The 12150-nt window shown below is 39.2% G+C and overlaps 3 protein-coding genes across 3 annotated transcripts; 1 reads left to right on the forward strand and 2 right to left on the reverse strand.

Annotated features, from left to right (window-relative positions):
* Positions 1-1549: 1549 nt before the first annotated feature.
* Positions 1550-4141, forward strand: LOC110853630. The gene is made up of 5 exons (XM_022101924.2): positions 1550-2252; positions 2321-2487; positions 2873-3028; positions 3122-3304; positions 3755-4141. The coding sequence occupies exons 1-5, from the start codon at positions 1970-1972 to the stop codon at positions 3965-3967; spliced, it is 1002 nt and encodes a 333-aa protein (XP_021957616.2). The 5' UTR covers positions 1550-1969; the 3' UTR covers positions 3968-4141.
* A 79-nt stretch (positions 4142-4220) lies between these two features.
* Positions 4221-5085, reverse strand: LOC110853059 (60S ribosomal protein L37). Its single transcript, XM_022101285.2, has 4 exons — positions 4931-5085; positions 4621-4756; positions 4445-4529; positions 4221-4356 (listed from the first exon to the last, which is right to left on the reverse strand). The coding sequence occupies exons 1-4, from the start codon at positions 4931-4933 to the stop codon at positions 4299-4301; spliced, it is 282 nt and encodes a 93-aa protein (XP_021956977.1). The 5' UTR covers positions 4934-5085; the 3' UTR covers positions 4221-4298.
* A 603-nt stretch (positions 5086-5688) lies between these two features.
* On the reverse strand, positions 5689-8236 carry LOC110853487 (pancreatic lipase-related protein 2). The gene is made up of 6 exons (XM_022101754.2): positions 8036-8236; positions 7450-7595; positions 7191-7379; positions 6529-6810; positions 5968-6127; positions 5689-5897 (listed from the first exon to the last, which is right to left on the reverse strand). Exons 1-6 carry the CDS (start codon positions 8131-8133, stop codon positions 5840-5842), a joined length of 933 nt encoding a protein of 310 aa, XP_021957446.1. The 5' UTR covers positions 8134-8236; the 3' UTR covers positions 5689-5839.
* Positions 8237-12150: the final 3914 nt, after the last annotated feature.

The following is a 12150-nucleotide window of genomic DNA, read 5'->3' on the forward strand; positions in this document are numbered from 1 at the left end:
CAGTTTCTTGCACCTCGCATTTCTTGCGTTTCTTGCTTTGCAGAGCAAAAAATGTAGCAAACCCGTAAGAAACGAAACCCTGTTCACATAAGATAAACTAAACTTTTGTCAAAATTTGAACATTGTAAAAAATGTTTACAATTTCTGAAAGCATAATTTAAACAGAATTTTTCTCTTTAAAAAGACGAATGTGAAACGACTTCCGGTCGAGGTGTATGTAGGTAGGTATGCATATCCATTCGTATGTATTTATGAATAATACGGTTGAAATGTCTGGTCTTGTTTAGCTCATTTTTCTCTCGACAGACAGGATTGGATTTCAAAGTGGATCTTGTAAAAGTCTCGTTCACTTTCCTTCTTTGGAGGATTGGGAATTGAAGGCAGGCAAGATTCAGATTCATGACGAGATGTACGTACATAAGTACAAGGAGTGGATGATATGTACAACAAAATACGGTTACACTAAGGAAGAATAAGCCTAAGCAAGAATATGTATGCGATGTGATCTACATAAATCCGGGAAGATGAAAAGGCATAATAACGAACAATAAAGAGGACGGATCTTGCCAAATCTTGCTTCTAACTTATTACTCACGAATTGGATTACTTACTTTTTATTACAGAGAAACATCATTTTTTCTAGTTCGAGTTAGGCCTTATGGAACCTTCATGCCCGTCTGTCTATCTCGCCAAAACTCAACCCATGTACATTTAAAGGGTACCCATGAAGCTAGTATGGGGCAAATGCATTGACGGCGGAAACAGGGGGACGGGAGACATTGCCCCCCTGCCCCAGAAATTAACCAAAATTATATCTTGCCCATCCTAATAAGCTCCACAATGTTAATGTCCGCCCCAACTTCCTCTGCCACTGCAAAGTCCGAAGATGAGCAAAATTGGCCGAAAAAGCGGAAATATTCCACGGAAATATTCTACGAAAATAGATTATCGGAATATTTTTGACGATGACAAATATTAGTTGGGTCATCCGACAAAAATGTAGAAGCGAACTCTGACCGACCCTGACTCGGGCCAAATAAGCACTAATGCAGACAGAGTGTATGTAGCAAATGTAGCTTTCTAAATATGTACATATGTCGACACCTCTTCGCCCACTCACAAATGAACATATTCTCAACTATCCGTGTATAATAAGCCCCAGTCTGTAAAAATCACGCTGAAGTGAAATGCAATCTCTGGAATTCTTGTCAATTAATCCAACACTTTCTCCTCCACGACGAGACATACTCTTAATTATTATTATGAGTTCCATCTCAATTCTCATTCACGATTGTAAGAAAGCAACTCTATTTTTGTTACAACTGCTTTCATCTCCTCCAAATTGGCTGACTGACTTTTGACATTCTTCTCCAACGCCCCCACATCATGCATGGGACGGGTGGATGTCACCTCTCCTTATGGATATGCACATAAAACGGAATGCTGATACACACATTTCTGCACACTTTCATTTTCACTTTCACCATCCGACGAGACACTTTCTCCCGTCGTGTCTACCCACCCACTCTCCCACCACATTTATGCTTTCTTTCATCCCGTGTCATCCCATCTTCCGTCGCTCCTCGCTCCCACTTTCACTCGGCCGAGAAGTCGGTGTGGGTGAAAATATTCGTATTCATCGATCGCCCACTTTCGCCTGCTTGCTTTCACTACACATGTAAATACCACTTGCTTGCTTTCACATACCACAACCAACCAACTACATCGCTTTTACCACTGAATTAACAACTGACACTCGCAAATCTTGTCTTTCTTCTCGTGTAATCTCTCTCACTCTCTGCCAATCCTAACAATATTATCGCAACAGGTCTTCACTGACGTCGCTACTTTTTATGCTTTCCCCTCAAATAAACAAATATTCAACAAGTCTTCCTCATTTAAATAATAGTACGGATTCGCTAAAAATTTCCATTTGTAATTGAATAAATAGTCTGATTTTGCTAAGAGGATGGAGGTGGCGTTCAGCAATTTGGGTAAGGTTTCGGAAGAGGAGGAGGAAGAAGAGGATAACCGAGGCGAGAGGTTGAGCAACGTGTTGGAGGACACGGTGATAAGCATGAGTGACAATAACGTCGTGACGACGATGACTGGAGAGGAGGAAAAACAGATGCAGTTTGACCAGGAGGACAGCGACATTTCCGACGCTATGTTAGACTCGTCGTCTCCAGTGTTCAAATGGTTGACAAAAATCACCGGGGTGGATTTGAGGATAAGATGTGACGTGTTTTTGGGTGAGTTGTGTATAATAAGTTAAATTTATGTATTTTTAAGTAAATGGCAATGAAATTTTGAATTTCAGAGCCTCCAAAGGTTCACTTGGACCTCACGCTGTCCACGGGACGGCACCTCTGCTTAGATAACCTCCGCCAGTGTTCAGACGATGCGATTGAAGACATCACTAAAAATAAGACCGTCATGGTCAGAACTTATAAAGGGAAGGATTTGCTTAAAATTAAGTGTACTCATGTAAGTCTGAATTTTAGCGTCGCACAAGAATTACTTCTTACACATAATGGAGGTCTCACAGAGTATGCTCTCGGGTTTTTACCGAACCAGTGTCAATCGATCGATGTCACGATCTGCCAATGATCAGATTTTGAAGAGATATTTTCATGAGAAGAGCAGAAAACATGCAGTAAATTAGGGAAGTGTAAATTTTGCCAACTTTAGGGTGCTGTAGCTGTTCGGATGCAACCTGCGCATCGGGAGATTGTGCCTGTCGCAAATTTCATACTAATTACATTTTTGCTCGATTGGCACTAAACAGTTTGCTCAAATCGGCGAGCATATGTTTGGAGACCTCCATTGTTAATTGAACCAAATAAATCCGACCGTTATCCATGAATTCCAGGACTCCAAAATATTTTCCGTAATGGAACCTCACTCTGATCAGCCTGTCTCGATAATGACTATTTCTCAAACCAGGGCAAGAATGGAAATCCACAATTTGGTGCAGGATGAGTGGTACTTTGTTGATCTGAGTAATCGACGCAGTAAACTTATTCTGGTAATTTTTCGGAATAATTTATTTCACAGATTTTTCAGGATTCTCACTATTTTATAATTTTATCCATAAAATAATTTTTGATTCCCATTTCAGTTGCGGTCTGAAAGTGGGTCCGAACTGGGAAGAATTGAAGGGTTTGGTGATTTCGAGCCGCAAAGTTCTTTCAATGGAAATGTCATGATTTTAAAACCTAAACTTAAATTTACTTGGGGATCAGACGTAGAAGGTCTGGACAATATTCAGAAGGCGATTTTGCTCAGCATTTTTATCGCATTGGTGAGAAAACGGGAAAAGCATTAATTTAATAATGGTCATGGAACTCTAGACTCGACGCCAAAATGGTCAAAATCAACGCATTTTTAAGCATTTCTCGGTTCTGGGAATTTGCTTTAAAATTCTAGACGACAAATTTGTAGTCAGTAAGTTGATTGATAGAATGGAAGCAAGTTATTTTTAATTACCCAATTTCGATGCGTTCCGATTTTTTCGAAGGTTTCCTAAACTTGAGATCTGTTTCAAAAACTGTCAAAATCTGGAGTGTATATTTTTAATAAAATTAGGAACGACCTGCTCTACAAATTTGTCATGCAAAATTATAAAATAAATTCTCACAGCTAAAAAATGACTAAAAATGTCCTGATTTTAACCATTTTGGCGACGAGCACTGGAGTACTACACACTTTAATTAATTTAGTATGCAAAATAATGAAACCCTTTCTTGCGCAGGGGTTAACGTTTGACGGGGACGTGAGGAAAACGACGGACGCCTTCAATTTGTTCGCCACCTTGACCATGGCCATCTTAATAATTTGTTCGGTCATGGTTTACCGCAACTCGGAGTCGTTCAAGGCGCACAGGAACTTAATATTTGTGATTAACTGTGTCGTACTGTTGTTCATACTGGGATTTTTGTATTTAGTGAGATGTTGTCTTCGTTGACAAACAAAAAACTATCATCAGAAACTTTTGTGAGTCAGTATTCAGATAAGTATTATACATGCAGAGAGAATTTGTAACAACATTTTCACATACATTTATGTACTATGCATGCAATAATGGAATGATGTCAAAAGTTATGCGTTGTACGAAAATAAACTGATATTTTTAAGCAAGTTAATGCAAATAACGGCTGGATTTGTTAAATTGTTTAAAATTGACTGCAGGAATTATGAACAAGACAAAAAATTATATATATTCCATAACAAAAGCAGTTTTATTACCACAATTACTGTCCGGATACAGTACGAATCTTAAAATTAGGAATATTTATCTATGCCTTGACAGCTTTTGTGGATTTGCGTCCCAATTTTGGCTCCGTGAATCCATTCCTTAAACGAGATAAAGGATTATTAATGTGTACGCATCAATTTAAACAAACATACGTCTTTAAAATCCGCATAATTAAATTCAACTCACTTAAATCGTCGTCGAACAACTTTAAGATAACGGATTCTGCCGGTTCCAGTGGTCTTCCTCCTCTTAGCTTTCACACTCCAGTTATCTATGCATAATCATAAATTAAAAGAAAAAATTAGCCCCTTGTCCACATAATTATTATATTAATAATCCATCCATGACTCCAAAAAGCTTACAGGAGCGCAACTTGGCCGCAGGATAGCCACACTGGGCGCACTGGGACTTTTGAATATGGTAAGATGAGCGACCACATCGACGACACAGAGTGTGCGTCTTATTACGGCGCTTTCCAAAACTTGACGTTCCCTTCGTCTGTAAAATTGTTAAAAAAAATTACAATCATTAAAACATTTTCTTTTCAATATTTCTCACACAAACTGTGTACAATTCCTAATTATTAGTAATACTACGTGGTACGTTTTACACATAACCTACTCAGTTAATTAAGACCAATTAAGAATGCTTTAAAAATTACTGGAAACTTACCATTTTTAACGAGAGATTTTATCCTCGTCTGATGATAGAATGCGGTTCTGTGCAGAAAGATGTGAGCGAGAGGAACACGCCGACTTTTCAGGTTGAAATTGGTGGTGGACTGCTCCGTGGTATTGCTCGGGGTGAAATAAGGTGGCGCTGTCGGTCTCACTTTTGGCAAATCACCACCACCACCAGAGTCTCAATCTGCCTCTTTCTCACCTTCTCAATGGTGAGACATAGATGTGAGACCTGCGTGACACTGACTGACTAAAATCAACTGGGGCAGTGTGAGAAATTTCTTTATCTCAGAATGGATAATGCATGCACAATTTGCATGCATTATAATAAGTCTAAATGAACAACCTCTGTCCCATTCTCACGATTCTCACAATAAGGTGAGACTAGCTGACTAAAATATCATCTGGGGGATTGTGAGAAATCTCAAATCTCTTTCTTTACCTAACAATCCATAATCCATGCAAATACGTGTAACTTTACTATTAGTTTTCTTACATGGGTTAATCATCGCCAAAGTCTCAATTTACCTCATTCTCAGTGTGCCTGAGACTAGCTGGCTAAAATCAACTGGGGGATTATGAGAAATCTCTAGTTTTTCACTTTGCAATATATAATGCATGTAAATAGGTACGTCTAAATAGGCGGTTCTGTCTCATTCTCACCTTGATGCACAAAGTAATGTGAGACTAGCTTATTAAAATCGACTGGGGCATTGTGAGAAATCTCAATTTTTTCACCTCACATTCAAATACGTGTAAATGAACAGTTTTATGCTGCACAATTGTTTATTTAGTCAGGAAAAGTGATGAAAGGTAAAATTTGCCAATTATACATAAACTATGTAAGTAAATCATGTAAATCCAAAAATTAATATCTCTTTTTGCACCAAAAGAATAATGATTACCGTTTTGCAAACGGAGCAAAACTTTTCGTGGAGAGGTAATACGTTCCAGAAATTCTGAAAATGGAGATATGTTCACAAGTAGTAAAGTAAAATGCAAGAAATCTTAATTTATTTTAGAAATTACGTTTTGGGAACATATTCTCCCATAAGGACGCCATTAGTTTTCGGACATGATCCTTGAAAATCAGCATAACTCGTGCATTTATAAGCTTTAAAGCCCACCGTGGTCGTGACTGATTCCTGGTAATAAATGTAAGCTCGGGAATGGCTGCACAAGTTTAGGACTAAAAAAATGTATGCTTATTATTTTACAAAATATTTAAAGTATTCATGAAGAAATTGATGACTAATCTCCAAAATTATAAAAGTCAGCACATTTTAAATTATTTCTCGGCTCTGAGAATTTATTTCGAAATTCTGGGCGACAAATTTAGTAGTAGTTCCCAGCTTAAAAAAATATAAACTCCAGATTTTGACAATTTTTGAAGGAGATCTCAAGTTTAAAAAGCCATCAGAAAAATTACTGGCTTACTTTATTTAAGAAACTTCACCACCATTATATTAATCGACTTACTGACTAAAAACTTGTCCAGAATTTTAAAATTGTGTCGATTTTGGTGATAAGTCATCAAGTTCTGTGCTGTGTTAACCCCTAATAAACTGGAAAATCTGCATATTTATTTACCCAAATCCAGACATCCTGGCTGTTTAACTCCACCATTTGGATAAAAGTCGACCGTTCCTGCGCCGGGAGGGTCGGCAGTGGTGGACGTGGACCCAGCACCGGTCGAAGTCCTGATGACATCGACAAAATCAGCGTCCGTGGGGTCCAGCCGTTCGCTCGGTGAGGTCGTGGCCTGCTCGAAACCAGGTCGAGCAGGGTCTAGTCCAGTCACTCTAGGAATTTTGTCTCCGTTGTCCAAATTGGGCGTGATGAAGGCACCAACTTGTCCACCAAGAGAATGCCCTTCAAATAAAGGCATATCAAGCGAAATTTGGCATAAAAACCATGCAGATTTATCACGGATTGACAAAATATAGCATTTCGAGCTCAGTTTTTCTCACGGGTTTGGATTTCCAAAAATCAAAAAGTCGAGAATCCACATAGACAATACAGGAATTATGATCCATTTTGTGAAGAAATTAACTTTTTATCGTCGTCAAAATACTTCATTTTTAGAAAATCGTGAAAGCAAAGCAATACATCTTGACCGCGATAAAAACTTAATTTCTTCACAAAATGTGTGTTTAAATTAGTATTATGACTCTTTTTGTGAGTGTAATAGCCCCGGAAATCCGTATTTTGGCCATCCCTGAGATTTATATGTAAAATCATCTCAAATATACCAATGAAATGGAAATCTGCGAGTTGCGACTTTCCCAGCACGATCAACGTCTTCATCAAGTTTGCAATTTCTTTCCCGACGAGGCGAGTGTTTGCAAAGGCTGCGTCGTAGCCGCCCGCCAGCGAGGATAGTTCCCCCCAGTCGACCGCGATAACATTGTAGTTTGAGGGGCTCGGAAGGCTCAAGTAAACTGGAAGAAATCCCACAATTTTCTTTCGTGTGTAATAAAAATTGTATTAAAATGTTTCCGAATTTCTCACTATTTTTAAGATCTCTCGGAAATTCTGCTGTGTATGACGAAGTGTACCCGTGACAAAGGAATTTGACTGGTTGACCAACTACAAATGCAGAATTGTTGATGGTATTTGCATCACTTGCTTTAATTTCAACCGCGTTTGTATTTCCTCTGTGGGTGAAAATTATTATAAATATTTTTTATACTAATATAAATAATTTTGTATGTTATGCAGAGATGGGCATTGTACAGTATTTTGAGCAGACGCACGAGAATACAGGTTTTGTGACGAAGTTAATTTTTCATTTGTCAAAATTCATGGTTTTCACGATTTTTTTAAATAAATAAAGTATTTTGTCAGGATAAAAAGTGTATTTCTTCACAAAGCCTCTATTCTCGTAAGACTGAAAAATACAGGTTTAGACTGCTATTTTCAGAATTTTCTCCATGCAGTTTCTCGTTTATTTGTGGGTGTTACAATCCGAGAAATGCAAACCCTGAGAAGAACGGAGCTCAAAATACTGTATTTTGGCAAAGTCTTTTGCCCACCAGTCACCAGTAGAAAAAATTATTATGTATGCAAATCTAAAATTGAGATTAAGGACGCTTACTTAGTGTACAGATAGAAATGCAGCCCTGCCAAGTCTCCCTGAACCCGGGCAACAATCGTGGTCGTTACCAGGACCGATAAAATTAACCTTGAAACCATAATATTTAGCAAAGTCAGGCAGTAATGTAATGAACTCTAAATTTTATCTCAAAACAGTCAAATGGCCAGCTAACGATAAATATTCAGATATTACTGGCTACTTTAGTCTGCAAGTGTTGCCCTTTATACAAAAAGTTCCAACGGCAAGTGTTGCATGACAAGTTTGACGTTGGTGATTTACGAGAATGTATAATAAATGAGTTAAAATATATTAAATATGTATAGCAAATACGGATACGGAGTTGACATCTAGTCAGTCTTATATACCATCCCAGTTCTATTGATTAATGTCTATTGACGTTCTTTTGAGCAATGGACTAAAATAGTTTAACCATCTAAAAATGCATATATATACGTAGTACATTCATATATCTATATTTAAAAAATGCTTATGTACATATGTATCCCGTCAAAATTTTTGATTTATATTCATCTAACAATGGAGGTCTCCCAACGTATGATTTTGACCAAATTACTAGTAGTGTCAATTGATCACAAATTTAATTAGTATGTGGACACGTAACTAAGTGAATTTCAGGACCTTGATAAACTCCATGAAAAAAAATCAGGACCTTGCATCATATGTAAACCCGGATATAAAATTCGGATTGAATTACTAAAATATTACTAAAATAAATTAAAATGTCAGACCCCCAACTTCCAACATCCTATGATGAATTACTCGCCAAGTATAAACAACTTCTGGAAGAGAATTCCACCCTAAAAAATCTAGTTAACTCGAGTCGTTCAGAAAATGCTCTCGTCACCCGAGAAGACCAAAGCGTCACCATTCTCGACGTGTCCGCCCCACTGGGAACCGTTGAACCTGTCCCCACCTCTCCTCACCCATTCCTCCTTGAACCGATCCTCCGTCATTTGAGCGTCTTCTTGGACTATGCCTCCCTCCACGCGTGTCGTCAAGTGTGCTCCTCCTGGTACATCTTCATGACCACGGCGTTCCTCAAAAGGTCCAAGATTGTCATGCAGTTCAATCGCGACGTTAGACCAGTCCCACAACGACGCCTACCTCGAACACCAATTCCAGGACCTCTACAACCACCCCAACAAGAAGACGCGTTATGGTTAGATTCGTCCGATTCAGACGAAGAGTTTTTGCACGGGTGGAGGACGATTGATAACCTGGGAAAAGTTTATCCGTACCCGATCGTCACAGAGGCGGAATTGGCCCTCAAAGAGATCACGAGACCAGAAGGCAGTTCAACTTTCAGGCAACTTCGGAAGTTCTATTGGGAGTCTAAAGCCAGATTGTGTTCGAGTCAGAGTGAATTAATACCAAGTAAAATAAATGCCACGGAGGAAGAGGAGGACACGAATGAGGACGCCATTCTTTCCTTCGATCTCGGCCTGAATTTTGACAAAGATCTCCACATCCCGTCCCCACCCGTTCCGGAAACGTTAGAATTGGTCGGATTCAACTGTCCGAGCGGGTGGTTGAAGACGTATGGCTACCTCGTGAAAAATCTGTCCATAGATTTTGGGAATTTTCAGAGAAGAGAACGATTTGGAGAGGTGGAGCCGTCTGTTCTGGTTAGATTGCTGAAGGAATTCTGTCCAAATGTGGATTCTCTAGTGGTGCAGAAGCCAACTTATAATTTGGGGCAGAGTTTGGTCCGAGGGGAGGATGGAGGTCCGTCACAGGATGTGTTGTTACCAGTGGTGGGTTAAATGCTTTTTTTAAATGCAGGACATACCCTCAAAAACGACAGTCATACAAAAATACAGGTTTTGTGAAGAAATTACAAGATTTCAACTCCGTCAAAATACATTATTTTCATGATTTTTTAAATAAATAAGATATTCCGACAGGGATATATACAAAGTACATTTCTTTAAGAACCTTGTATTTTCGTAAATAAGACTGTTGCATTTTCCATGCAAATTCTCATCTTTTTGTGGGTGTGACAGCATCGGAAACACAAACTCTGGGATGAACGTAGCTCAGAACACTGTATTTTAACAAAATATTTGCCCCCCTTTTCGCAGTTACCGGCGGTAAACCTTATGGCGACGGCCCGATTCGAAAACATTTCCACCCTGTATATCAACACGTACCGTTCCGACCGAGCCCAATGCGTGGCTGAGCTAATCGGAGCCACCCCGAATGTAAAGCACCTCACGCTTTCCATGTTTTCCTTGTCGCCCGAAGCGGAAACGCAGTACGTGGAAAGTGCCCATCACGCCGGATATTTTCAGCATTTGGAGACGTTGAAGTTTCCACAAGGGATAAAATCAACGACGCTCTTGTTCCTCGTGGGGATCGAGTTTACTCGATTGAAAGTCCTCGCGCTGGGCAAGATTCGCCAAACGAGATGGGTTCGAGGACCAAACCAAGCTCCGGGACAGCTCATGGCCCTTGTCGACCCTGGCACGCTGGCCGAATTTATGCAAACCATTTCAAGTGCGTATTTACATACATAATTTACATAATCCTATGAATGATGCCTTAACGTAGGACTCGTCACCAAAATCGTCAAAATCAACACATTTTAAATCATTTCTCAGCTTTAGTAATTTATTTTAAAATTCTGGAAGACTAATTTGTAGTCAGTAAGTTGCTTAATGGAATAAATTTTCGCTCCAGGCACGCTGGAAGACCTTTCTCTCAACGTCAATCTCTCAAACCCCAACGAAATCGGGGTCACGTTGAACGCCACGTCGCTCCCAGTTATGCCGTATCTTCACCGTTTTGAATTTAAATACACTCAGCACGAGTTTACCGATAGCTTCGCCTTTCTCGATAACCTCCCAACGCTAACAGACCTCAATTTAAGCGGAGAAGGGACAAATTGTGATATAATCATTAAAAAACTCTTGCCCGACAGATTTTACGGTGTAAACGATTCGCTCACCTGTCTCAAACTGACCAACTTTCCCGTCGACTTTCCCTCCATGACGAAGCTCGTGCGCACTTTTCCTCGCCTCGTCGTCCTCCACGTGGTGCTTCCGCTGTGTTCCAGTGATCCTGGAAACACAAACGTGCGACGACCCCTGAGTCGGTATTTGTTCAAGTTGAGGAAACTGACAAAATTGGAAGAGCTCAGAATCCTGTGTAGCATCGTGGAAAGGGACGATTTCAGCTATTCGATAGGATTCTGTTTAAGATACATGCGGGGTATGAAAAACTTAATTTGAGTTAAAAATACGTCTCGTGTGTACGGATTTTAATTTCTTTTCCAATATGCCAGCTCTCAAACAGTTCGCCTTCCACAGTTTGAAAACCGTTCCGAGATTGACCGCATTTGCAGTGGACATGGGTTTTGGTAAGGCTCCTGCCCTCCTTTCCGTGGAGCTGGAGGATTTCATGGTAAATTCCCACAATTTTCACAAAATGTAACATTTACAGAGGACGGATATGTATTTAGAAAAAATCGCTGAAATATTCAAAATTGTGTATGAAGAAAAACATTTAAAAAACAAGAATTTTCGAAAAATCGTAAAAATACTTACAAAATAAGTATACAAATTTGTATGTAAGTATTTTTAAACTTTTTTAAACGTTTAGAAAAAATATCTAAACGATTTCGTATTTTTTAAATAATAGCGGAAATATTTATAAATATATCGAAAAGCCTAAAAATATGTAGAAATATGTAAAAAAAAAAAATATTTTGAAATTTTTGTGATCTATTCGAGTTAGGGAGCACACACACACAGTTTGACCGTCGGTCGTCATCCAATGAAAAGTTGAATATAAATATACATACTGAATTTAATTAATTTGCAGATTTACGAAGAGGACAAAGCCCAAATTGAGGCCTCCCTAAAAAAGAAACTTCTTCACGCCAAGCTAATCAACTGTTTGATAGTTTCCCCCTTAAAAAATATGGACCCACCGACCTCTCAGCGTTATCAAGACGCCTCTTTTTTCCGACGGGAGGTCGACTCCACGGAAAAGTGGAGCTTCGTGGTACAAAAGTATACGGATTTTACAAGTCTGGGTCAGCCTAGAAGCCTCAGCGACACGGGTCCATTCAGCAGTTTGTCGTTCTCCACGTC

The sequence above is a fragment of the Folsomia candida genome, unplaced genomic scaffold (genome assembly GCF_002217175.1).
Source record: "Folsomia candida strain VU population unplaced genomic scaffold, ASM221717v1 Fcan01_Sc008, whole genome shotgun sequence".
NCBI classification, from domain to species: Eukaryota; Metazoa; Arthropoda; class Collembola; order Entomobryomorpha; family Isotomidae; genus Folsomia; species Folsomia candida.

What these genes read in the sequence shown, in the direction of transcription:
- LOC110853630 (XM_022101924.2), top strand. Translation starts at nt 1,970, where the DNA reads ATGGAGGTGGCGTTCAGCAATTTGGGTAAGGTTTCGGAAGAGGAGGAG. An exon ending in AAGATGTGACGTGTTTTTGG is followed by an intron (nt 2,253 to 2,320) that starts GTGAGTTGTGTA and finishes TTTGAATTTCAG; the next exon opens with AGCCTCCAAAGGTTCACTTG. An exon ending in TCAGCATTTTTATCGCATTG is followed by an intron (nt 3,305 to 3,754) that starts GTGAGAAAACGG and finishes TTTCTTGCGCAG; the next exon opens with GGGTTAACGTTTGACGGGGA.
- LOC110853059 (XM_022101285.2), bottom strand. An exon ending in TGCGGCCAAGTTGCGCTCCT is followed by an intron (nt 4,530 to 4,620) that starts GTAAGCTTTTTG and finishes GATTATGCATAG; the next exon opens with ATAACTGGAGTGTGAAAGCT. An exon ending in GTTGTTCGACGACGATTTAA is followed by an intron (nt 4,357 to 4,444) that starts GTGAGTTGAATT and finishes ATCTCGTTTAAG; the next exon opens with GAATGGATTCACGGAGCCAA.
- LOC110853487 (XM_022101754.2), bottom strand. Translation starts at nt 8,133, where the DNA reads ATGGTTTCAAGGTTAATTTTATCGGTCCTGGTAACGACCACGATTGTT. An exon ending in CATTTCTATCTGTACACTAA is followed by an intron (nt 7,596 to 8,035) that starts GTAAGCGTCCTT and finishes TTTCACCCACAG; the next exon opens with AGGAAATACAAACGCGGTTG. An exon ending in GCCAGGATGTCTGGATTTGG is followed by an intron (nt 6,128 to 6,528) that starts GTAAATAAATAT and finishes ACATTTTTTTAG; the next exon opens with TCCTAAACTTGTGCAGCCAT.